This window comes from Cryptomeria japonica, chromosome 7 (genome assembly GCF_030272615.1).
Source record: "Cryptomeria japonica chromosome 7, Sugi_1.0, whole genome shotgun sequence".
Classification (NCBI taxonomy): Eukaryota; Viridiplantae; Streptophyta; class Pinopsida; order Cupressales; family Cupressaceae; genus Cryptomeria; species Cryptomeria japonica.
In genome coordinates this window covers 645,340,581-645,363,595 of record NC_081411.1, presented here as the reverse complement: position 1 = coordinate 645,363,595, position 23,015 = coordinate 645,340,581, and the positions used below count along the sequence as shown (strand labels likewise).

The window sequence follows — 23,015 nt, the reverse complement described above, 5'->3', positions numbered from 1 at the left end:
CTTTTTCACACTCATGTCACGCCAAAGTACTGTAGAAAAGAAAATTGAGAAATTTGATCCAATTTATCATAATCGATTAGTTAACATGGTCGTTAACCGTATTCTTAAACACGGAAAAAAAATCATTAGCTTATCGAATTTTTTATCAATCTCTAAAAAAGATTCAACAAAAAACAGAGAAAAATCCACTAATTGTTCTACGTCAAGCAATACAAAAATTAACTCCCAAATTGATAGTAAAATCAAGACGTGTAAGTGGATCCACTTATCAAGTTCCCATTGAAATAAAAAAGAAAGAAGGAAAAATACTTGCTATTCGTTGGTTATTAGAATCATCCAGAAAACGTTCTGGTCGAAATATGCATTTCAAATTGAGTTACGAAATAATGGATGCTGCCAGAGAGAAAGGCAATGCTATACGCAAGAAGGAGGAGATTCATAAAATGGCAGAATCCAATAAAGCTTTTGCGCATTACCATTAACCCACTAACTATATAAATAGATCCACAGATTTGTTGCATTCTGGCCAATAAAAGAAAACTTACTTTGTCAAAATTTATCCAAATTTTCTTTTATTGGAACGAAAACGAAAGGAAAAGAAGAATGAAAAATAAATCGTAGATAAATGATAATAAGGAGATTATGGATGAATATTCAATCTTATTCATCAGGTTTATAGAAATGTAAATGAAAGAAAATGTTGCTTGAAGATTCATTGAAGTTACTAAATTATGATCCGGACAAAATGAAAAACTCATTTTCAATTAATACTTTTAAATCATTTTTATGAAAGAATTTCATTTGCTTCTCTTCTATGGAAGTTCCATTTTTCCAGAATGTATCCTGATTTTCGGCCTATTCCTTCTTCTAGTGATCGACTTCATTTCTGATCAGAAAAAGACAACTTGGTTTTATTTCATCTCTTTAACCAGTTTAGTGCTAAGCACAGCCTTTTTGCTATTTCAATGCAGAGAAGAACCTACAATCAGTTTTTTTGGTAATTTCCAAACAAACAATTTTAATAAAATATTTCGGTTTCTAATTTTATTATGTTCCACTTTATGTATTCCTCTATCCGTGGAATACATTCAATGTACAGAAATGGCTGTAACAGAGTTTTTGCTTTTCATATTAACAACTACTCTAGGAGGAATGTTTTTATGTGGTGCTAATGATTTAACAACTATCTTCGTATCTTTAGAATGTTTAAGTCTATGTTCTTATCTATTATCTGGATATACCAAAAGAGATGTACGGTCTAATGAGGCTATTATGAAATATTTACTTATGGGTGGAACAAGTTCTTCCATTCTTGCTTATGGCCTTTCTTGGCTATATGGTCTATCTGGAGGAGAGATTGAACTTCAAGAAATAGCCAATGGTCTTATAAATACACAAATGTATAACTCTCCAGGAATTTGGATTGCACTTCTATCTATAACGGTAGGAATTGCATTCAAGCTTTCCCTAGTTCCTTTTCATCAATGGACCCCCGATGTATATGAAGGAGTGCGATTCATTTTACAAATTATGACATTTCTAAATCTCTTTTTTAGAGATGTTTCTATTTATAAAAACTCTATAGACATGTGGAAAAAAGACTGTTATTCCCACTTGGGCTAAGACATCACTTTTACCAAAAATTAAATTGAATTCAATTAAGGTAAAGCAAAGTAAGAAACAAACTAAATTGTTTGATTGAATCAACAAATAGCTTTTACAAGTTAGTTATTACGGGTAGTTTTTACAAAGGATCAGATTAATGATGTGTACAATATTTTTATTCTTTACGTAGATGCTACATAGTAAGTTTTCATTCTTCAAAAACTACGAGTGTAAAAAAGAAGGCATCCGTCGACAAAAAGATTACCCTAAGATGAGCATCGCATGACTATTCAGAACGATTTAAATCAGATGGTTTTATTTTTTATTTTTAATTCTTTCATAACTGCTGAACTTAAAAAAAAAAAAAAAAGGATTTACCATAATAACCACTGAGTAAGGATTCCTCGGAAAGTTAAGGATTAGCGATTCTATTCTATCAATTGAATAGATTCAATCTTATACATACACGAGGAAGGTAATAAAAAAGAGAGAATCCACTAATCTTTTTTATCACTTAGGAGCCATGCGAGAAGAAAGTCTCATGCACGGTTCTGAATGAGAGAAAGGAGGGGGAATTCCTCTTTTCGACTCTAACTCCCCCACTCCAGTCGTTGCTTTTATTTCTGTTATTTCAAAAGTAGCTGCTTCAGCTTTAGCCACTAGAATTTTTGATATTATTTTTTATTTCTCATTGAACGAATGGCATCTTCTTTTGGAAATATTAGCTATTCTTAGCATGATATTAGGAAATTTAATTGCTATTACTCAAACAAGCATAAAACGTATGCTTGCATATTCATCGATAGGTCAAATTGGATATATCCTTATTGGAATAATTGATAGAGACTCAAATAATGGATATGCAAGTATGATAACTTATATGCTGCTCTATATTTTTATGAATTTAGGAACTTTTGCTTGTATTGTATTATTCAGTCTACGTACAGGAATAGATAACATTCGGGATTACGCAGGATTATATATGAAAGACCCTTTTTCAGCTTTGTCTTTATCTTTATGTCTACTATCTCTAGGAGGTATTCCTCCATTAGCAGGCTTTTTTGGAAAACTTTATCTATTCTGGTGTGGATGGCAAGCAGGTTCCTATTTATTAGTTTCGATAGGGCTCTTTATGAGTGTTATTTCAATATATTATTATCTGAAAATAATTAAGTTATTAATGACTGAAAGAAACAAAGAAATAACTCCCTACGTGCAAAATTATAGATTATCTTCTTCAATCTCAAAAAATTCTATCGAATTTAGTATGATTGTATGTGTAATGGCATCTACTTTACTGGGAATAGTAATGAATCCAATTGTTGCAATTGCCCAGGATACATTATTTTAGAAATTTATTTCTATAAATCTTCTACTTACTGAAAAAAGTAAGAATTGCCCTCATATTCTTAAAATTGCAGGGAATAGGCTTAAATTATCAGATGAACTTCTAATTACAAAATCAACTTGATCGTTAAATTAGAAGTTCATTTTGTACCATAAATATACATTTTCATTATGAGAAAAAGTCATTCAAATGTGCGTAAATAAAATATTTGTAATTCTGTTCTATTTTAAATAGAAAAGAATTACAAAAACATGGACGTAGATAATCTAATCTCGACACTTAATTGAATCGAGATAACCTTGTTCTTTCATCTAAAAGTTATTGTGAGCAGAGCACAATAACTTTTTATTGTAGTACATCCAGCAGGAATTGAACCCGCGACTTCCCAATTATGAGTTGGGTGCTTTAACCATTCAGCCATGGATGCCATGGTAAAGCAGAAATAAAAAAAGTTGATTTTAAATTGAATTCTAATTTATGTTTCTAATTTTCAATAAGAAAGAGATTTGGGATTGTTAGCAATTTCTATAGGATAAAATGCTAATTAAAGGAACAATACAGATAGATAAGATCTAATTGGGGGGTACAAATAGAGATTCTTAAATTAATGAAAATTGAATGAAAGAAGTATCGTTCTAAATAGGGTCTAAAAATCCTATTTTATTTTTGGTATGTTTGGTTTCGTATAATAGATACCTATCTATTTTTTGCCCTTTTAAAAAAAGTATCCACAAAAAATCTTCCTCTCTTCTGTAGGTATTATTATTAATGTTTAAATATTGCATTGTTTACTAATTAAACTCTCTCTCTGTAAACAGGGGAGACAAATCGTCTTCGCCTCTATCTATTCTATAAATAACAAGAACTTTTTTTGTACAAATTAATTGCACAAAGTTAGTTGAATAAGTTGCATTAACTGCATCTTTCTTATTATAATTCAATTTGATTAGTAATAATCACAGGGGAGACAAATCGTCTTCGCCTCTATCTATTCTATAAATAACAAGAACTTTTTTTGTACAAATTAATTGCACAAAGTTAGTTGAATAAGTTGCATTAACTGCGTCTTTCTTATTATAATTCAATTTGATTAGTAATAATCACATTCTATCATTTACAAAATTACATTATATTATTTACAATACAAAAAAACTCTATGAAAAAACATGAGAACCCGTGGTCTACGGACCCTATTGGAAAGAACCGAGAAATAGTTTGGTTCTTTAGCGTTCAGTCGAAATTGAAAGATAACATGATGGAAATATTCGTTCCATGGAACGAATCCAATTTGGTGAGATTGCTAAGTCAAATATTTTCTGGTCGAGAAAGTGTTGTTAAGCTTTTTGACTTTCGGATTCTTAGTACATTACTTATACAGGATATACGTATATTTATTTTAAAAGGGCAAGCAATAAAAGCTGTAATGATAATAGCATTACCATTACTTTTCTATTTTTTAAATACTCGAGCTTTAATTGAAAGAGACAAATCATCATATAATTTGATGAAGATATTTCCATCTGTACAACATTTTGGGGCTAGAAAGAAAAATTTGTTGCTTGTTCCGCATCTTTTTATGTCTTTGCCAAAAGGCAAAAGGAGATATCAACGTTGCTTGCTCAATCCAAAAGAACATGTTTGGATTTTATCAAGTTCTAACACAAATCTGAATCAGATAGATGATAGAATATCTGAGAAGCAAGAAACAATAAGTTGGGAAAGTCCTTCGGAGAAGGAATCGAATGGCGTCGAATGGGAGATTGATTCATCTTTTAATTCGATTCCAAACGAATATTGGGAACCTGAAAAAGAACCTGAAAACCTTTATGAATCGATAAGTAAGCTTCTCCGGACCATACAAACGCGCGGCGAGCCCACGCAAAAGGTTTTGTTAAGATGTGCCAGATACCACCGAAGATACAAATGGAACCTAACCACACATGTCCTCCAATTAGATCTTCTAGATTGTCAACGCTAACAATCCATCCCTCCCCTCCAAAAGGGGATTTAAGTAAATAACCAAATATAGTACTTGGGTTAAGCGTAAGGTTCGTAATTTTTCTTACATCTCCACCGCCGGGAGCCCAAGTATCATATATGCCACCAAAATACAAAGCCTTAAACACTAGGAGAAAAGCACCAACACCTAGCAAGATTAGGTGAATACCTAAAATTGTGGTCATTTTGTTCCTATCTTTCCATACATAACCAAAAAATGGAAAAGATTCTTCTAAAGTTTCGGGTCCAATTAGTGCGTGATAAATACCACCGAAGCCTAAAACTGCAGAAGAAATTAAGTGAAGTACCCCGGATACAAAATAGGGAAAAGTGTCCACGATTTCCCCACCAGGACCGACTCCCCATCCTAGAGTCGCTAGATGGGGAAGTAAAATCAATCCTTGTTCATACATAGGTTTTTCCGGTACAAAATGAGCCACTTCAAATAGATTCATTGCTCCAGCCCAGAATACAATTAATCCGGCATGAGCCACATGAGCCCCAAGTAATTTGCCTGACAAATTAATAAGTCGGGCATTACCAACCCACCAAGCGAAACCAGTGGTTTCTTGGTCACGACCAGCTAAAGTTAGAGTTCCATTAAAGAGCGTTTCCACGGGGTAGAACCTCCTCAGGGAATATAAGGTTTTCATGAGGCTGATCCTGAGCCGCCATCCAAGCACGAATACCTTCGTTCAAAAGAATATTTTTTGTATAAAAAGTTTCAAATTCAGGATCTTCCGCTGCACGAATCTCCTGAGAAACAAAATCATAAGCACGTAAGTTTAGAGCTAGGCCAACTACTCCAATGGCACTCATCCATAAACCGGTCACCGGCACAAATAACATGAAGAAATGTAACCAATGTTTATTGGAAAAAGCAACCCCAAAAATTTGAGACCAGAAACGGTTCGCAGTGACCATAGAATAAGTCTCTTCGGCTTGAGTTGGGTTAAAAGCACAGAATGTATTTGCACCATCACCGTCTTCAAATAAAGTATTTTCCACGGTAGCACCGTGAATAGCACATAGAAGAGTAGCACCCAATACTCCGGCAACTCCCATCATATGAAATGGATTCAAGGTCCAATTATGAAAACCTTGAAAAAAGAGGATAAATCGAAAAATAGCTGCTACGCTGAAACTAGGCGCAAAAAACCAACCAGACTGGCCTAATGGATAGATCAAGAATACGGAAACAAAAACAGCAATCGGAGCAGAGAACGCAATTGCATTATAAGGTCGTAATTGTACAGATCGAGCAAGTTCAAATTGGCGTAGCATGAAGCCTATTAGACCAAAAGCACCATGAAGAGCAACGAAAGCCCATAGACCACCTAATTGACACCAACGAGTAAAATCTCCTTGTGCTTCAGGACCCCATAATAGCAGCAAAGAATGTGCTAAACTATTAGCAGGCGTAGAAACTGCAGCAGTTAAAAAATTACAACCTTCCAAATAGGAACTGGCCAATCCATGAGTATACCACGAAGTCACAAAAGTTGTACCCGTGAACCATCCGCCTAGCGCAAAATAAGCACAAGGAAAAAGCAATAGACCGGACCAACCCACAAAAACAAAACGGTCTCTGCGTAGCCAGTCATCCATAATATCAAATAAAGTTTGTTCCTCTTTGGAAGACTTTCCAAGGGCTATAGTCATAGTAATCCTCCTATTTAACTATTCCAACCTTTTCCGAGCACCCTATCTGATAGAATCAAAGGGTATACGTTGTTTTGTATATTTATGAACAATTTTTCATCCATCATCCCTTTCAATAAATCGGGTTTCGAAGATTCCTTATTGGCACAGATTTTATTCAGGGCACAGATTTTATTCAGTTAAACCGAACTAATACAATATAAGTAAATGCATGATAATCCGAAGTTGTTTCTATTCCCTTTTTTTATTTTCCAAAAATTATCTTCTGAATGTAATAAATATCAACAGAATGCCGGAAAAGCAAGTTAGCTTTTCTTCCTCCCTGCTCTTCACTAGAGATTATTCACAATATCTATTCTATTGAATATTATTACGTCTTGAATCTTACTCATAGTAACATTTCTAAATACTTTATGAATCTCTATGTTTTTTACTACTACATTATTTCTATGAATAAATAGGAATAGATATTATTTCTAGCTCATAGAGCTAGAGGAAAGAACTCTATTCGTTCCTTTCCCTTTATTCAATTCATAAGTAAAAAAAGGGATACTATTTGAGTATAATGAAAAATGAACAGTTCCTTTGTTTACCATTTACCTTTTCTTATCTTTTTTTATATCTCAATTCCAATCTATTTTCCACCGGTAGAATGACCAAAGTAAAATGTCTAGTACATTAATATAAGAATGTTTGGTACATCATAATCGAATTATGCTATTAAAGAGAAAAGGACAAATAATTCCATCTAGAATTTAGACTTACATATCCATTTTTTCGGAAATAAAAAAATCATTCGACAGAATATCCAATTAACAACCAAATATGAAAATTTTGAATAATTTCAAGTGATTGAGAAAGGTTCACTTTCAAAATCTACCTTAATTTTCAATATCAGAATAACTTATATATTAATCAGTTAATGGGTTAGGTTCACTTACTTCTCATTTTTATTGACTTTATTTTAATGCGAAATAATTAATAGAAAAAAGTAAGAATATTCTAGTAATTGAAATTGAAATTAAGTATTAATAATTTCAATTATTATTCTTAAATCAAAATTACGAAAGTGAACTAGATTATGCCTAATCTTGTACTATTCCTCGTTTTATCAGCAGCAAGATAAAGGAAATAAAAAGCTAGATCTAAAAAAAAAATTCTACATTAGTTGTCCTCAATTCTATTACATATTCTATTCCGTTATAACAAAAAAATCATCATGACAGATATTTTTTTTTATTGCAGCTTTTTTGTCTTAATCAAATATTCAAAATGAACACTGGGCTTTATTGCAAGAGCCCTTTATCGGGCTTGAACCGATGACTTACACCTTACCATGTATTCGTAGATATGAATAATCTAATGGGGTGTATATATTAATACATATATATATGTGTCTATATAATAGAATATAGCTATATATAGTTATATTGCTGATCCTGACAATGCAAGAAGAATATTCAATAATGAATATGAAGAAAGATTCTTTTTATTGACAAATTCCTAGGGATTTGAATATTATGACAATAAGTAGGCCCCTATCGTCTAGTGGCCCAGGACATCTCTCTTTCAAGGAGGCAATGGGGATTCGATTTCCCCTAGGGGTACTAGGCTAGGAAAGTAATTATAATACCTAATTAGGTATTATAATTACTTCCCATTTTTTCCTGGGTCGATGCCCGAGTGGCTAATGGGGACGGACTGTAAATTCGTTGGCAATATGCCTATGCTGGTTCAAATCCAGCTCGGCCCAATACCAAGTTGATCAATAGATTGAGATTGATACCAATCTATTGATATTGGTAAAAAAGGTAATTGGTTTTTGAATCCCGTATACTCGATATAGAAAGAATCGGAACGAACAGATACTTTCGGAATATTTGAAATAGAAAAGTTTTACAACCTGTTTTATCGACCTGGCACAGTTGAATTACTATGACTAATTAGTAAATAAACTGTACCTAGTGGGATTGTAGTTCAATTGGTTAGAGTACCGCCCTGTCAAGACGGAAGTTGCGGGTTCGAGCCCCGTCAGTCCCGATTCAATAAATTGAACAATTGTTTGAGCGATCCCTGCCCCAAACAAGAGCAAAAAAGGAAAAGAGAGTAGACTAGAATAGATTTGATTATTTCTTTTTTTTCACATTTTGAATGTGGATTATACCACCGATCTATCAGCATAGATCTGCAATCCTCTTTTATCCATACTGCGTATAGCTCTATGCTCTGCGGTCATCTCTCATATTTTTGTTTGCTCGGAAATAAATAAAATATTTCAAATTTGCTAGTTCCCCGTTTTTCAGAAACGAAAAGAACGTTTTTTCATTATTTTAAATAAATAAAAAAGATTCCAATTAATTATCCTTAAAATAAGAATTCAATTCTATTTCTTTTACTATTCAAAGAATTCTGCTCATTCCAGGGTCATGGTCTTATCTTAGGATAAGATAATTTTGGGCAAAAAGAAAAAAGAAATAATTACCCTTTTCAGGGTTTCAATCGACTTAGATTGATTGAACTTATCAATATATTAGAAAAAAAGGTTGTCCTTTTTTCTAATATATTGATAATTTTGAAAATGAAAATGAAATACCTTTAGCGAGCCAAAGTTTTTTTTTTACAAAATTTGAATGGATATTATAATAGAGGATGGCTGCTAATTAAAAAGGAAGCAACCATATTATGGCCAATTTTTCAAAAACATCTTCAGAACAGAAATTCATTATGTATTTATTGAGTGAATAACTCGGACGATTCGCATCAACAACATCACTAGGACTTTGTACCCCCTCCCCCTTTTTTTAGCCCCAGTTACCCCCAGTGATTTGTTCTCTAAAATAAGGTAAAAGCTTCGGCACCTTTCTCACCCAAACAAAAGAATTCATTCTTTTTTTTCGTTTTATCTATTATTATATCCCCGTATTGCGAGGGGGATTTTTTCTAATGAAGGTAAGTTTTTAATTATTAGTTAGTCCTATTAAAATAACAAATCAATCAGTATAATCCATCAGAGCAATCTTTATGATACTTTTCTGATCCTCGAATAGGCAAAGGTTGGATCGTTATTAACATCTAAATATTTGATTGAGACAAAGACTTGATTCATTAATCAAATTTAATTTGCATGTCTGATGTTATTTGTTACTAACGATAAAATTGAATTGAGTCAAACCTTGGAACTATACTAATAAGACGGTGGGATCGATCCATTAGGGACCGTATTACTAAATCCGATATGAACAAGAGATAATAGTATGTTATACTAATTAATTGATATTGAAGAATTCATCAAATCCGCTCAATTCCGTTACTCAGATTGATCCTATTGATGGAATTACTCCATGGATTCAATCCATTTTTTTTGACAAAAAAATGAGATACTCTATGAGATCAAATCTCGAGTTATTGTAAAACGAAGGGAAAATCAATCATGGAAGTAAATAATCTCGCATTTATTGCTATTGCATTGTTCATTGGATTTCCTACTGCTTTTCTACTTATCATTTACGTAAAAACGACGAGTCAAGCTGAAGTACAGTGATTACTGATCATCTAGAATTCATCTAGATCCTCAGTAAAAAAAAAAAGTAATAGGGGTTAAGAATAGATATTTTTTTTTGAGAAGAAGTAGTACAAACGAAAAATTTTCCTTTCCTTTTTCTTTTGTACTACTTCTTCTACACAAATTTTGGTGGCCCATCTTCCTCTATTAAATTTTCTGCCTGCCTCTTGTGAATGGAAATTTTCCAGCCGGTATATGTAGTGTCCATTCTGAGGCATTCTTCCTCCAACTCCCGAAAGGACAAGGTCTTATCAGGGCTGGGGTCTAAATTGAAAACCACATTTATGGTACCCGCAGAAATTCTAATAAATGCTTCCCCATTTGGGAGCTAAATACACTTCTTCACCGAATTATAATTCCTCACCAAAACCTCTAGCAATCTTATGTTTACAAAAACATTGGGGATTGTTAGCTTACCTAAATTTTTCATCCAAGGATTACAGAGCGACATATCCTTGCTCCTTCTCAAATAGTGGAACATAAACAATTCATGTCCCCTTACCTTGGTCCAGACATCTTTGACCTCTCTGTACTTGTCTTCTAATTGGTCTCTCCTCGGTAGATGCTACTTCAACCTTTTGGATTTTGTGTCGGGTGCCTGCATTTGGTCTATCATGTCTTGGTTTAACTTCCTGACTGGAGGCACCTCTTCAGTTTTTCCTTTCTTTGCCTTAGAGTCAGGGCTCTTGGCTGCCCTCTTCTTTCCTGTTGAACTTGAAGTTTCCATTTCTGCAATTACAATCCTTTGCTCTATTTTTAAAAGGGACAATGTATTCTATCTGTGTATTCTTCTTTCACCAGCGTAGTATTTAGACAAGGTAATTTCTAGTTCCTTCGTATTATTTTGCAATAACAAACTTCTCATAAAATTTGCCTTGTGCAAACCATAGATGCATCTACTGCAAGTATTAAATAGAATACTTTTAAAAATTCCAGTTTTGAATTTTGATATGACAACGGCTCGTCGACATATGTCTCCCCGATGAATATTTCCCTTTTGGCACTCTCTGAACATCCCTTTATCTTCTTTGACATCTTACTTTATCTTATCGGGATACCCTAAGCCAATGACTCCTTTTCCTCCTCATCGAGCGTCGGGTGAGCTCATTTAGCGTTATTGCAATAGGCATTGTTTCCCTAATGGGCTTCACCATTAGCATAGATCTTCCCGATGCAATCGGCTTCATCACCATGAGTATTCCCGATAGTGTCTTCACTTCGCTCAATCAGTCTGCTCCTTCATCGGGTATCAGAGTAATCCAAAATGAAGCATGCCAATAAGAAAAGTCTTTTCGATAGAGTATGTTCCATCGGTATATGTTTCACTGATGATTTCTTTGAGCATCGGGTGGCTCAAAGTAACACATACTAATTTCTTTGGTTATACTGATGCAACCGGCTTCATTGCCATGACTCTTCTCGATAGTGTCTTTGGTTTGCTCAATCAGTCCGCTCCTTCATCGGGTATCGGGGTAATCTGAAATGAAACATACCGATAAGCAAAGTCTTCCTGATAGAGTATGTTCCATCGGTATATATTTTTGTAGCATCCTAAAATTGTGACACTTGCAATTTCGACTGCATTTCAGTCTTCACGATGGCGACGCAACACGCAACCTGAATGGAGACCTCGAAACCTGATTACGACACTGAAAACTACATTTTTCAAGCACCCTGGCCTGAACCTCCTTGCACCCTGCTGTCCCGGGAGGTGGGACCAGAGCGCCCAGTGCCTTGGTCCTTCAGGACCAAGGCGCCTAGTGCCCTGGTCCCCCAGGACCATGGCGCCCAGCGCCCTGGTCCCTGGGTCCTATTTTGGGCCCGGTCTCCTTTGGACTTCGGGTCTTTTTGTTTGCAATTTGGAAAATAAACTTTCCTGGTCGGCCTAAGGTCGGGAAAATCAGTCTATCAGCCCTAATTGACAAGTATATAAACTACATTTTCCTCTTTCATTCGATATGATGGAAAAGGCATGGAAACTATACTCAAGCATTCAAGCATTCAAGCATTCCTTCAAGCAATTAATCATTTCAAGTCTCCATTCAAGGCTAAGTGTTGCATTCAAGACAAGGATTCAACCATTGAAGAGGAGATCACTTACTACATACTACATACAACATACTACAACAACATACAACATCTATACCTTCACACATAAGGATACAAACATCCTTAGAACAAGGTTGCAGGTACGCGGCTAAAATTGAAGATCTGGAATCCTTGTGCAGAGACGAATAGATCCCCCTTCGTTTTGCGGATTTTTCGGAGGACCGTGGCGCCGGGCGCCATCGTCCCGACAACTTTTGCTCAAATTTGCAGGACAGCGCCGTATCGACATTTTACTGCTAATTCCAGGTCTGCAGCTTCATACTGTATTCCTATCTCAGTTTATAAGCGAATCTTTGTCACTTTCTATGCATTCCTAGCTTAATCTTCCTATCAACATTCTTTACAAAAGAGGGTAGCCTTGCTGTCTTAACCCTTGAAACTCATTTAGCATCCAATCTTGCATTGCATGGGATTGGATCTTGTGGGTTTCAACACCTCTTTTGAATGTAAAGTCTCTCCCCTAAGTGAAAACCATCAACCCTAGTGAACCTCCCTTCTCTCTCCTTGGAGTTGGAAGAGGGGAGAGCAACTAGGGTTCGATCGTGATTTTCTGCTTTACATTTTGGTGAACCCGACGTGAACATCCTTTCTGATTATTCATGGTTAGATCTGAAAATTGGATTCCTTGATTACATTTCCATGTTTGATCTTTTGCAAATTTTAGAGGTTGATTGCATAAAAACCCTAAATTTTCTTTTTAGTAATTGAACTTGTGAAATGTCTAAATGTTAATGCTTGTTTCAGATCTACCCTTCTATTACAAATTATCAATTCATATCTATGCTTTAATTTTGAAAATTAAGTGGTTAAGTGTCAAAACCCTAATTTTTAAAACCCTCTTGATTCAACCTTTGTCTGACAATTTCACTGATTGAAACATCTCCAAATCAGCTGTAACTTTGGATTCCGCAATAAAATCACAATATCTTTCATCCCTGAAAATTTGGAAAAAAGTTGCGAGGACCGTGTGCACTCCGAGCGCCATCGTCCCCGACATTTTTTCCGAAATTTCGGGAGCGAGATCTTACTGTATTTTCCTGCTAAAATCCAGAATTTTGGCTGATTTTATCAATTTTAACACCTTCAAAATTACAGTCAAAGTTGGTCTTGTGATTGCTTGGATTAAGGCTTTTAAACATTCAAAAATCATTGAAACTGAAATTTTGTGTCAAAATTGTGTTCTTACTGTCCTAAATCTGAAAAGTGTGTTTGCATTCATTCGAAATTTCAGTGCTTTATTCAAATTCTTACAATTTGTGACTTTTGAAATTAAATGCTTAATTACAACAACTTTAATTTCCACTTTCAAAATTGAATTTTGCGTGAAATTGAGTCAATTCTTAAATTTCAAAACTTGCATTGCTTTTGACATTCCCTCTAAAATCATAAAATTCAAAATTTCAGTTTCCCTCTCTTTTTCAAAATTCAAATTTTGCATTTTTCGACAATCTGGGTAGGGTTCAATTTTGAGATTGCAACTTTAATTTGGCCTATCTACAGATTGTAAAATCACTCAATTTTTTCAGATTAGCTCTAAAATCATCATACCTTTCATCCCTGCAAATTTCGAAAAAAGTTGCAAGGACCGTGTTGCACTCCGAGCGCCACGGTCCCGGACATTTTTTCTGAAATTTTGGGAGATTGTCGTGATTGCATTTAACAGCTTAAATCTGGAAGATTGGCTGATTTTACTGAAAATTGCTACCTCTAAATTCAAAATCTTCTCTCTCTTTCTAGTGCATGAGTTTTACAACAATAAGCCCTATTTACACTATTCCCGTTAGACGAAGCCGTAGAATTAAGTCTTTTCGAGGTTTAATTACCGAGGAGATGGAACCTAATTTGAATAGCCTTTTTAACGAGGACATGGGTAATTCCTCTAATCCTCCTAATGATGAAGAAGCTCTCCATGAGGTTTCTGTAGAACAACTTTCGAAATTGGATAACCAATTTGACGATTTTCACCAATGGATGTCTCATGAGTATCCCGATAGTCAAGCTCTTCCTTTAATTGAGGGTCTAAAATGTATGCTTCAAAGTGATAAGAATGGAATTGATATTTTGCGTGGTATTGCACACATTGTGGATTCGAATGTGATGCCTATGAAGAGTTGTGCTGAAAATTTGGGTTATACACAACCTCCTACTCAAGACAATCATTCTATTCCTTTGATGACTTCTATTGCTAGCATACCTACCTTTACATCAAACATAATGGCTACTTCTATACAAGACATTCCTCCTGTGATCACCAGTCATGGGGGCAATCCCTCTTCTTCAATTAACCCTCTTCTTTCGTTCAATCCGATTTCTTCATTCACTCCTTCAATGAGTGTCCCTATTATATCTCCACAAATGAACATGACGCAAGGGGGCAATTCATTTGACCATTCCATTCCTCCTTGTAGTGTTCCTCCTGTCCAATCATCTCCTATGACTAATTATCATAGGGTCCCACCACCTTACTCTTTACCTTCTTTCAATAACATAACACCTCCATCTCAATCTAACACATCTAATATGAACTCTTCGACTGAAGCGACCATTAACAATCTTGCACAAACTGTCTCTTCTTTACAGCAACAAATTGCCTCTATGAATCAATCTAAGTTTAGTGTGCCCACATTTGATGTTGCGAGCCCACTTTCTCTTGACATTGTTCGAGCTATTCCCCCTAAACATGTTGAAATTCCACATTTGGAGCTTTATAATGGTAAGGGTGATCCTCTAACACATGTTAAGACTTTTCAAACAATTTGTACCGATTTTGCTTATGACCAAAGGTTGCTTGCAAAACTATTCACTAGAACATTAAGAGACAAAGCCCTACAATGGTATTGCTCATTGCCTTCTTATTCTATTACTTCTTTTGAACAACTTGCAAATGCTTTCATTCAACAATTTCAAAATAGTATAAGTCCTAAAGTTACTTTGATTGATTTAATGCATTGTAAACAAGGTGTTAAAGAAAAAGTGACTGATTTCATTGGTAGATATAAGCATTTGTATGCTCAAATTTCTTTTCCAGTGCCTGACAATGATATTCAAAGAATCTTTATTTCTAATTTACAAAAAGATATTCGAGACAAACTTCTGTTTTCTGAGTTTACTTCTTTCCAACAGTTGTGTGCAACTCTTCACAATTATCAACTGACTGTGAGTCAAATGGAACAATCACATCCTATGGCTCCGAGTGATAAGGGTGATAGCAGTCAACAACCATTTGGGAAGTTTAAACTGAACAGAGATTCCATCAAATTCAATGAAAAAATCATCAACAACAATGTGAATGCAGCATCAGGTGTGCCTCCTATTTCTAAATTTTTCAAGAAAGAAAGAAAGTATACTCCTTTGAATGAATCATTGCATAGTATTATGAATAAGTTATTGGAACAAAATGTGCTTACTCTTCCTCCTATAAGGCAAATTTATCCTACAAAGATTACTTCACCTTATTTTGATAACAAAGCTTTTTGTCAATTTCATCGTCAGCCTGGGCATGATACTAAAAAATGTTTTTCTTTAAAGGGTAAAATTCAAGATTTGATTGATAATAATACTATTTCTGTTTCTGGAGTGAATGATAAAGGCAATACATCTGTAGCTCCTCCTAATCAAAATCTTCAGATTTTCACTGATCCATTGCCTTCTCATACCTCTAATGCGATTGATACTACTGATTCCTCTGTCTCACCTGATGATCTTGTGTCTATGACTCCAAATGTGATTAACTTTGTTGAGCAGCAAAAAATCCCTAAGGAACCTTCCATCACATTTGATTCCAGTGAAACCATTAGGGCACCTGATGGTCCTTTATACATAGTTGCAAAAGTCAAGAATACACCTTGCCGTGGAGTACTTATTGATCCTTTGTGCATGGTTAATGTTATTACTGAAGAATTTCTTTTTACTTTGCAATTGAATCAAGTGATATATGACAAAACAGATGTGATTGTGAAACTATTTGATGCATTTTCTTCTCCTGCAATTGGTTCTATTACATTTCCTATTGAGGTCCATAACAAATCCCTTGATGTGAACTTTGCTATTATTCCATCTTCCGAACAATTTCGTGTGAAGCTTGGCTATCCTTGGCTATCTTCCATGAAAGCTATTGCTTCTCCTATTCATAAGTGTTTGAAATTTCCCCATAATGGTGAAGTTGTTACTGTCAATCATAGTCTCTTTAAACCAACTGAAAGAACTTCTAGCGTTCCTCTTGATTACTTTTGGCCTAAACAATTCCAATCTCTTCCTCCGCGAAGCGATCATCTTTTCAAATCTTATCAAAAATGGAAAACAGATATGATTCTATCTTTAAGTGAACCTAGAACACCTAAACTTGATATTCCTATTGTTCTTGAGAAGGAAGTTCTTCGTTTGAAAGATAAAACTAATGTCTTTCCTCAAGAAGATTCCCAACCCATCCTATGGATGTGACTATGTCTATATCTAATAAACTTCCTAAAAGTAGACCTATCCCTCCTCGTCATGATGGACTTGGTCTTCTTCCTAAACCAAATATTCCTCCTTTATATGGAGCAGTCCCTCCTCCTTCTTTTTATAGAGAGAAGAGACCTTCTTCTTCTCCTATTATCCAGCCTAAGAGACCACAACCAAAACACCCAAGTGATAAGGATGAGAATATTCCTCCTCCTCAATCTTCTTCACTTCCTACTAAGACTAGACGAAATCGTTCTGCACGTGAACGCCAGCGAAAGCGTCGTCTTAGAGCTCAAACTTTGCAATCCCCAAAAACACCTTCAACAAGCATTATTCCATTTTCTCCAAAATCTCCAAAACATAAGATGCATGATGGTCTTGATCCTGTGCGAATTAAAGACCCCATTTTTATAAATCTTGATGATGCTATAGATGAAAATGTTATTCCTCTTGCTTCTGATAGTGAATATGAACTTGTTGATATTGATAACCATTTATCTAATGAATTTTCTAAAGCACTTATCCTAGCTCCTAGACAAGAACAATGTGGCTTGGAACATGAACATAGCCCTTGTTTGGATCTTGTGATAGCTCCATCTACTGTGTTGAATGTTCCTCCTCTAGCGTGTTCCCTGCCTTCCCGAAACATTGATCAGCAAGATCGGGGGGGTAGATGACGTGCTAGAGTAGTTACATTAGCATAGCAGATTCTCTCCTCCTCTCTTGTGTTACTTCTTCTATACGTTATTCTCATTCTTCTATTTGTTGTCCTTAGTGTTGTCTACTTGAGGACGATGCAAAGCATTGAGATCTCTTTTGGTCTCTCTCATGTTGACTCAAAAGACACATGTGTTGCCTTCTTCTAGGTGACCTTCCTTGATTGGGGAATGAAGAACAATTATGCATACATACATATGATATACATGAATTATCATACAGCATACTGACATCGAGGAAAGCGAAGTCACCTCGTGCTTTGTGTTTTGTGTCTATTATCCTTGGGTTTATCTCACACTTGGGGGCTAAATCCTTGTGATAACGTGCTCCTTTCCTTTCTCATTTCTTATATGTATCACTACCTTAAAGCAATCACCCCCGGTGAGGCGTGTGCGATCGCTTTAACATAGGGGGGCATACATCTCGTTCATATCTTTTCAAGATACTTGAAAATTTCTTGGCGAACTTAGCTTTGCCTTGAAAATTTTCGGTATTCCTTTTGCATGACTCATAGTGAGGGAACCTTACTACTGACAGTCATGGTTCTCCCTCGTGATCTTCCCTTTTACTTTGTCAATCAAAGTCGTAAGATCCTTAGTCCACTGGGGGCTTGGTGTATCTTGCCTCCTTGACGTGGTGAAAGTCTTTCAATGATTGTTCCTTGTACTTTACCGGAAGTATGAGCATACATACTCCCGCTAAAGTGGGGGCTAAATGTAGCGTCCTAAAATTGTGACACTTGCAATTTCGACTGCATTTCGGTCTTCACGATGGCGACGCAACATGCAACCTGAATGGAGACCCCGAAACCTGATTATGACATTGAAAAATGCATTTTTCAAGCACCCTGGCCTGAACCTCCTTGCACCCTGCTGTCCCGGGAGGTGGGACCAGAGCGCCCAGCGCCCTAGTCCCTGGGTCCTATTTTGGGCCTGGTCTCCTTTGGACTTCGGGTCTTTTTGTTTGCAATTTGGAAAATAAACTTTGCTGGTCGGCCTAAGGTCGGGAAAATCAGTCTATCAGCCCTAATTGACAAGTATATAAACTACATTTTCCTCTTTCATTCAATATGATGGAAAAGGCGTGGAAACTATACTCAAGCATTCAAGCATTCAAGCATTCCTTCAAGCAATTAATCATTTCAAGTCTCCATTCAAGGCTAAGTGTTGCATTCAAGACAAGGATTCAACCATTGAAGAGGAGATCACTTACTACATACTACATACAACATACTACAACAACATACAACATCTATACCTTCGCACATAAGGATACAAACATCCTTAGAACAAGGTTGCAGGTACGTGGCTGAAATTGAAGATCTGGAATCCTTGTGCAAAGACGAACAGATCCCCCTTCGTTTCGCGGATTTTTCGGAGGACCGTGGCGCCGGGCGCCATCGTCTCGACAAATTTTGCTCAAATTTGCAGGACAGCGCCGTATCGACATTTTACTGCTAATTCCAGGTCCGCAGCTTCATACTGTATTCCTATCTCAGTTTATAAGCGAATCTTTGTCACTTTCTATGCATTCCTAGCTTAATCTTCCTATCAACATTCTTTACAAAAGAGGGTAGCCTTGCTGTCTTAACCCTTGAAACTCATTTAGCATCCAATCTTGCATTGCGTGGGATTGGATCTTGTGGGTTTCAACCCCTCTTTTGAATGTAAAGTCTCTCCCTAAGTGAAAACCATCAACCCTAGTGAACCTTCCTTCTCTCTCCTTGGAGTTGGAAGAGGGGAGAGCAACTAGGGTTCGATCGCGATTTTCCGCTTTACAATTTTACCGATGATTTCTCCAGACGTCTGGGTGGCTCAAAGTAACACATACCGATCACTTTGGCTATACCAATGGACTCTTCATTTCACCACTCTTATCGGTATAATTCTTACTGATACCCTCATCGGTTATCGGCAAGACAATTCTCCACTACTGCCACTAGTGTTTACTATGTTGATGGGTCATATCGGTATAGTTTTTGCCAATGCATCAATTCTCCTCAACTTTTCTCCTTGATCGGTATAACTTCTGCCGATGAGTACAACTCCAACATGCTATGCTCTGCCATCGGTATATGGTATCTCGATGCCTCCTCACCTCAATCGGGTGATCGTGAACTTATAGAGGAATTGTTGGTGTATTTTATGGAATAGGTATACAATTAGAAAAACATACAGTTGGTTGTTCTCTGTCACAGGGTAAAGTATATTTTGAATTTTCATTTTTGATTGGGGAATTGAAATGGGGCTTACTTTTTCAATTTGGAACTACAGGGCAAGAAAGAATGCTTTGCTTCTGCTTGTTCATATGATATGACTTGATCAGACCAGATGTGGCTTTGGAACCTTTCTGGATGAACAATATGATTGACTTTGTGTTTCCATACCTACTTCAGGTTCTTGATATACTTTGATGATTCTATGAATATTTTAAGTTTCTCTTTAATAAACATTTTAAATCTTCTGCACAATTAAATAGCTAATATTCAAAAAATTTCTTTTTCAAATTTCATTCGAGAATACACGACAAAAGTTGACGAGCTTGTTAAGGACAAGTTAGAGGTTGTCCAAGAAGAGAAATCCAAGGAGAAAGAAGAGAAAGGTCTTGTTTCTCAATGGGTATGCATTTTGCTTAATTGAACCTCAAGGAGAACTTGTTCTACTCTACTGACAGTTTTTAAAAATTCAAATAAATATGTGCCTATTTTGTTTATAAAATATAGCATTTTAAGAGCATAATTAAGGAAATTATAGAAAATAGAATTTTTAAGAGCATAATTAAGGAAATTATAGAAAAATACCATTTTTTCAGGAGATTATAGAAAAATTATGTGCTAACATATTGCACTGTCTAAAAAGGATAATATTTACAAGGATCCAATGGAAACTAGTTCTCAATCGGGTGATCATGAACTTGCAGAGGAATTGCTGGTGTATTTTGTGGAACAAGTTAGAGGTTGTCCAAGAAGAGAAATCCAAGAAGAAAGAAGAGAAAGATCTTGTTGCTCAACAGGTATGCATTCGCTTAATTGAGCCTCAAGGAGCACTTGTTGTACTCTACTGACAGTTTTTAAAAATTCAAATAAATATGTGCCTATTTTGTTTACAAAATATAGCATTTTAAGAGCATAATTAAGGAAATTATAGAAAATAGCATTTTTAAGAGCATAATTAAGGAAATTATAGAAAAATAGCATTTTTTAGGAAATTATAGAAAAACTATGTGCTAACATATTGCACTGTCTAAAAAGGATAATCTTTAAAAGGATGCAATGGAAACTAGTTCTCAATCGGGTGATCATGAACTTGAAGAGGAATTGCTGGTGTATTTTGAGGAACAGGTATTTTGTGGAACAAGTTAAAGGTTGTCCAAGAAGAGAAATCCAAGGATAAAGAAGAGAAAAATCTTGTTGCTCAACAGGTATGCATTTTTCTTAATTGAGCCTCAAGGAGCACTTGTTCTACTCTACTAAAGGTTTTTAAAAATTCAAATAAATATGTGCCTATTTTGTTTAAAGAATATAGCTTTTTAAGAGCATAATTAAGGAAATTATAGAAAATAGCATTTTTAAGAGCATAATTATGGAAATTATAGAAAAATAGCATTTTCCAGGAAATTATAGAAAAATTATGTGCTAACATATTGCACTGTCTAAAAAGGATAATCTTTGCAAGGATGCAATGGAAACTAGTTCTCAATCAGGTGATTGTGAACTTGCAGAGGAATTGTTGGTGTATTTTGTGGAACAAGTTAGAGGTTGTCCAAGAAGAGAAATCCAAGGAGAAAGAAGAGAAAGATCTTGTTGCTCAACAGGTATGCATTTTGCTTAATTGAGCCTCAAGGAGCACTTGTTGTACTCTACTGGCGGTTTTTAAAAATTCAAATAAACATGTGCCTATTTTGTTTACAAAATATAGCATTTTAAGAGCATAATTAAGGAAATTATAAAAAATAGCATTTTTAAGAGCATAATTAAGGAAATTATAGAAAATTAGCATTTTTCAGGAAATTATAGAGAAATTATGTGCTAACATATTGCACTATCTAAAAAGGATAATCTTTACAATGATGCAATGGAAACTAGTCTCAATCGGGTGATCGTGAACTTGCAGAGGAATTGCTGGTGTATTTTGTGGAATAGGTATTTTGTGGAACAAGTTAGAGGTTGTCCAAGAAGATAAATCCAAGGAGAAAGAAGAGAAAGACCTTGTTGCTCAACAGGTATGCATTTTGCTTAATTGAGCCTCAAGGAGCACTTGTTCTACTCTACTGACGGTTTTTAAAAATTCAAATAAATATGTGCCTATTTTGTTTACAGAATATAGCATTTTAAGAGCATAATTAAGTAAATTATAGGAAATAGCATTCTTAAGAGCATAATTAAGGAAATTATAGAAAAATAGCATTTTCCAGGAAATTATAGAAAAATTATGTGCTAACATATTGCACTATCTAAAATGGATAATCTTTACAAGGATGCAATGGAAACTAGTTCTCAATCGAGTAATCATGAACTTGCAGAGGAATTGTTGGTGTATTTTGTGGAACAGGTATTTTGTGGAACAAGTTAGAGGTTGTCCAAGAAGAGAAATCCAAGGAGAAAGAAGAGAAAGATCTTGTTTCTCAATAGGTATGCATTTTGCTTAATTGAGCCTCAAGGAGCACTTGTTCTACTCTACTGACGGTTTTTAAAAATTCAAATAAATATGTGCCTATTTTGTTTATAGAATATGTATGTTCAGTTTCTTCCCCTTGCTTTGCCAGCACCTCCAATAGCATTTTAAGAGCATAATTAAGAAAATTATAGAAAAATGTATCTTTAAGAGCATAATTAAGGAAATTATAGAAAATAGAATTTTTCAAGAAATTATAGAAAAATTATGTGGTAACATATTGCGTTGTCTAAAAAGGTTAATCTTTACAAGGATACAATGGAAACTAGTTCTCAATCGGGGGATCGTGAACTTGTAGAGGAATTACTGGTGTATTTTGTGGAACAGGTATACAATTGGTAAAACATATAGATGGTTGTTCTCTCTCACAGGGTAAAGTATATTTTGAATTTTCATTTTCAATTGGGGCATTGAAATGGGGCTTACTTTTGCAATTTGGAACTACAGGGCAAGAAAGAATGCTTTGCTTCATGCTTGTTCATATTCTATGACTTGATCAAACCAGATGTGGCTTTAGAACTTGCCTAGATGAATAATATGATTGAATTTGTGTTTCCATACCTACTTCAGGTTCTTGATATACTCTGACGATTATGTGAATATTTTAAGTTTCTCTTTAATAAACATTTTAAATCTTCTACAGAAATAAATATGTGCCTATTTTGTTTATAGAATATTTATGCTCAGCTTCTTCCCCTTTGCTTTGCCAACACCTCCAAGCATGGGAGTGGGCATGGTAGGTTGCTTTTAGCCAGGTATGAGTGGAATGGGAATGCCTCCCATGCCAGCTTATGGTATGCCTCCTATGGGTGGCTATTGATGGGATTGAAGAACTTAACGTGGGACATAATTATTCAATCATACATGGTTTTTTGAGACTGGTCTTCAAGTGGAAAGA

At 35.3% G+C, this 23,015-nt stretch overlaps 2 protein-coding genes, 2 non-coding genes and 2 pseudogenes across 4 annotated transcripts; 4 read left to right on the top strand and 2 right to left on the bottom strand.

Annotated features, from left to right (window-relative positions):
* The window catches only part of LOC131031168 (small ribosomal subunit protein uS7c-like), a 2,533-nt pseudogene extending 1,999 nt beyond the window's left edge, over window positions 1-534 (top strand).
* A 38-nt stretch (window positions 535-572) lies between these two features.
* On the top strand, window positions 573-3,122 carry LOC131031172 (NAD(P)H-quinone oxidoreductase subunit 2 A, chloroplastic). Its single transcript, XM_057962216.2, has 2 exons — window positions 573-1,508; window positions 2,200-3,122. The coding sequence occupies exons 1-2, from the start codon at window positions 787-789 to the stop codon at window positions 2,954-2,956; spliced, it is 1,479 nt and encodes a 492-aa protein (XP_057818199.2). The 5' UTR covers window positions 573-786; the 3' UTR covers window positions 2,957-3,122.
* A 185-nt stretch (window positions 3,123-3,307) lies between these two features.
* On the bottom strand, window positions 3,308-3,380 carry TRNAM-CAU (transfer RNA methionine (anticodon CAU)). The gene has a single exon. It is a non-coding gene; the product is annotated as a tRNA-Met (tRNA).
* Window positions 3,381-5,383: 2,003 nt separating this feature from the next.
* Window positions 5,384-6,736, bottom strand: LOC131856207 (photosystem II D2 protein). The gene has a single exon (XM_059207642.1). The coding sequence runs from the start codon at window positions 6,611-6,613 to the stop codon at window positions 5,552-5,554; it is 1,062 nt and encodes a 353-aa protein (XP_059063625.1). The 5' UTR covers window positions 6,614-6,736; the 3' UTR covers window positions 5,384-5,551.
* A 1,546-nt stretch (window positions 6,737-8,282) lies between these two features.
* Window positions 8,283-8,366, top strand: TRNAY-GUA (transfer RNA tyrosine (anticodon GUA)). Its single transcript has one exon. It is a non-coding gene; the product is annotated as a tRNA-Tyr (tRNA).
* An 11,129-nt stretch (window positions 8,367-19,495) lies between these two features.
* Window positions 19,496-22,213, top strand: LOC131856882 (clathrin heavy chain 1-like; annotated as a pseudogene).
* The last annotated feature ends 802 nt before the right edge of the window (window positions 22,214-23,015 follow it).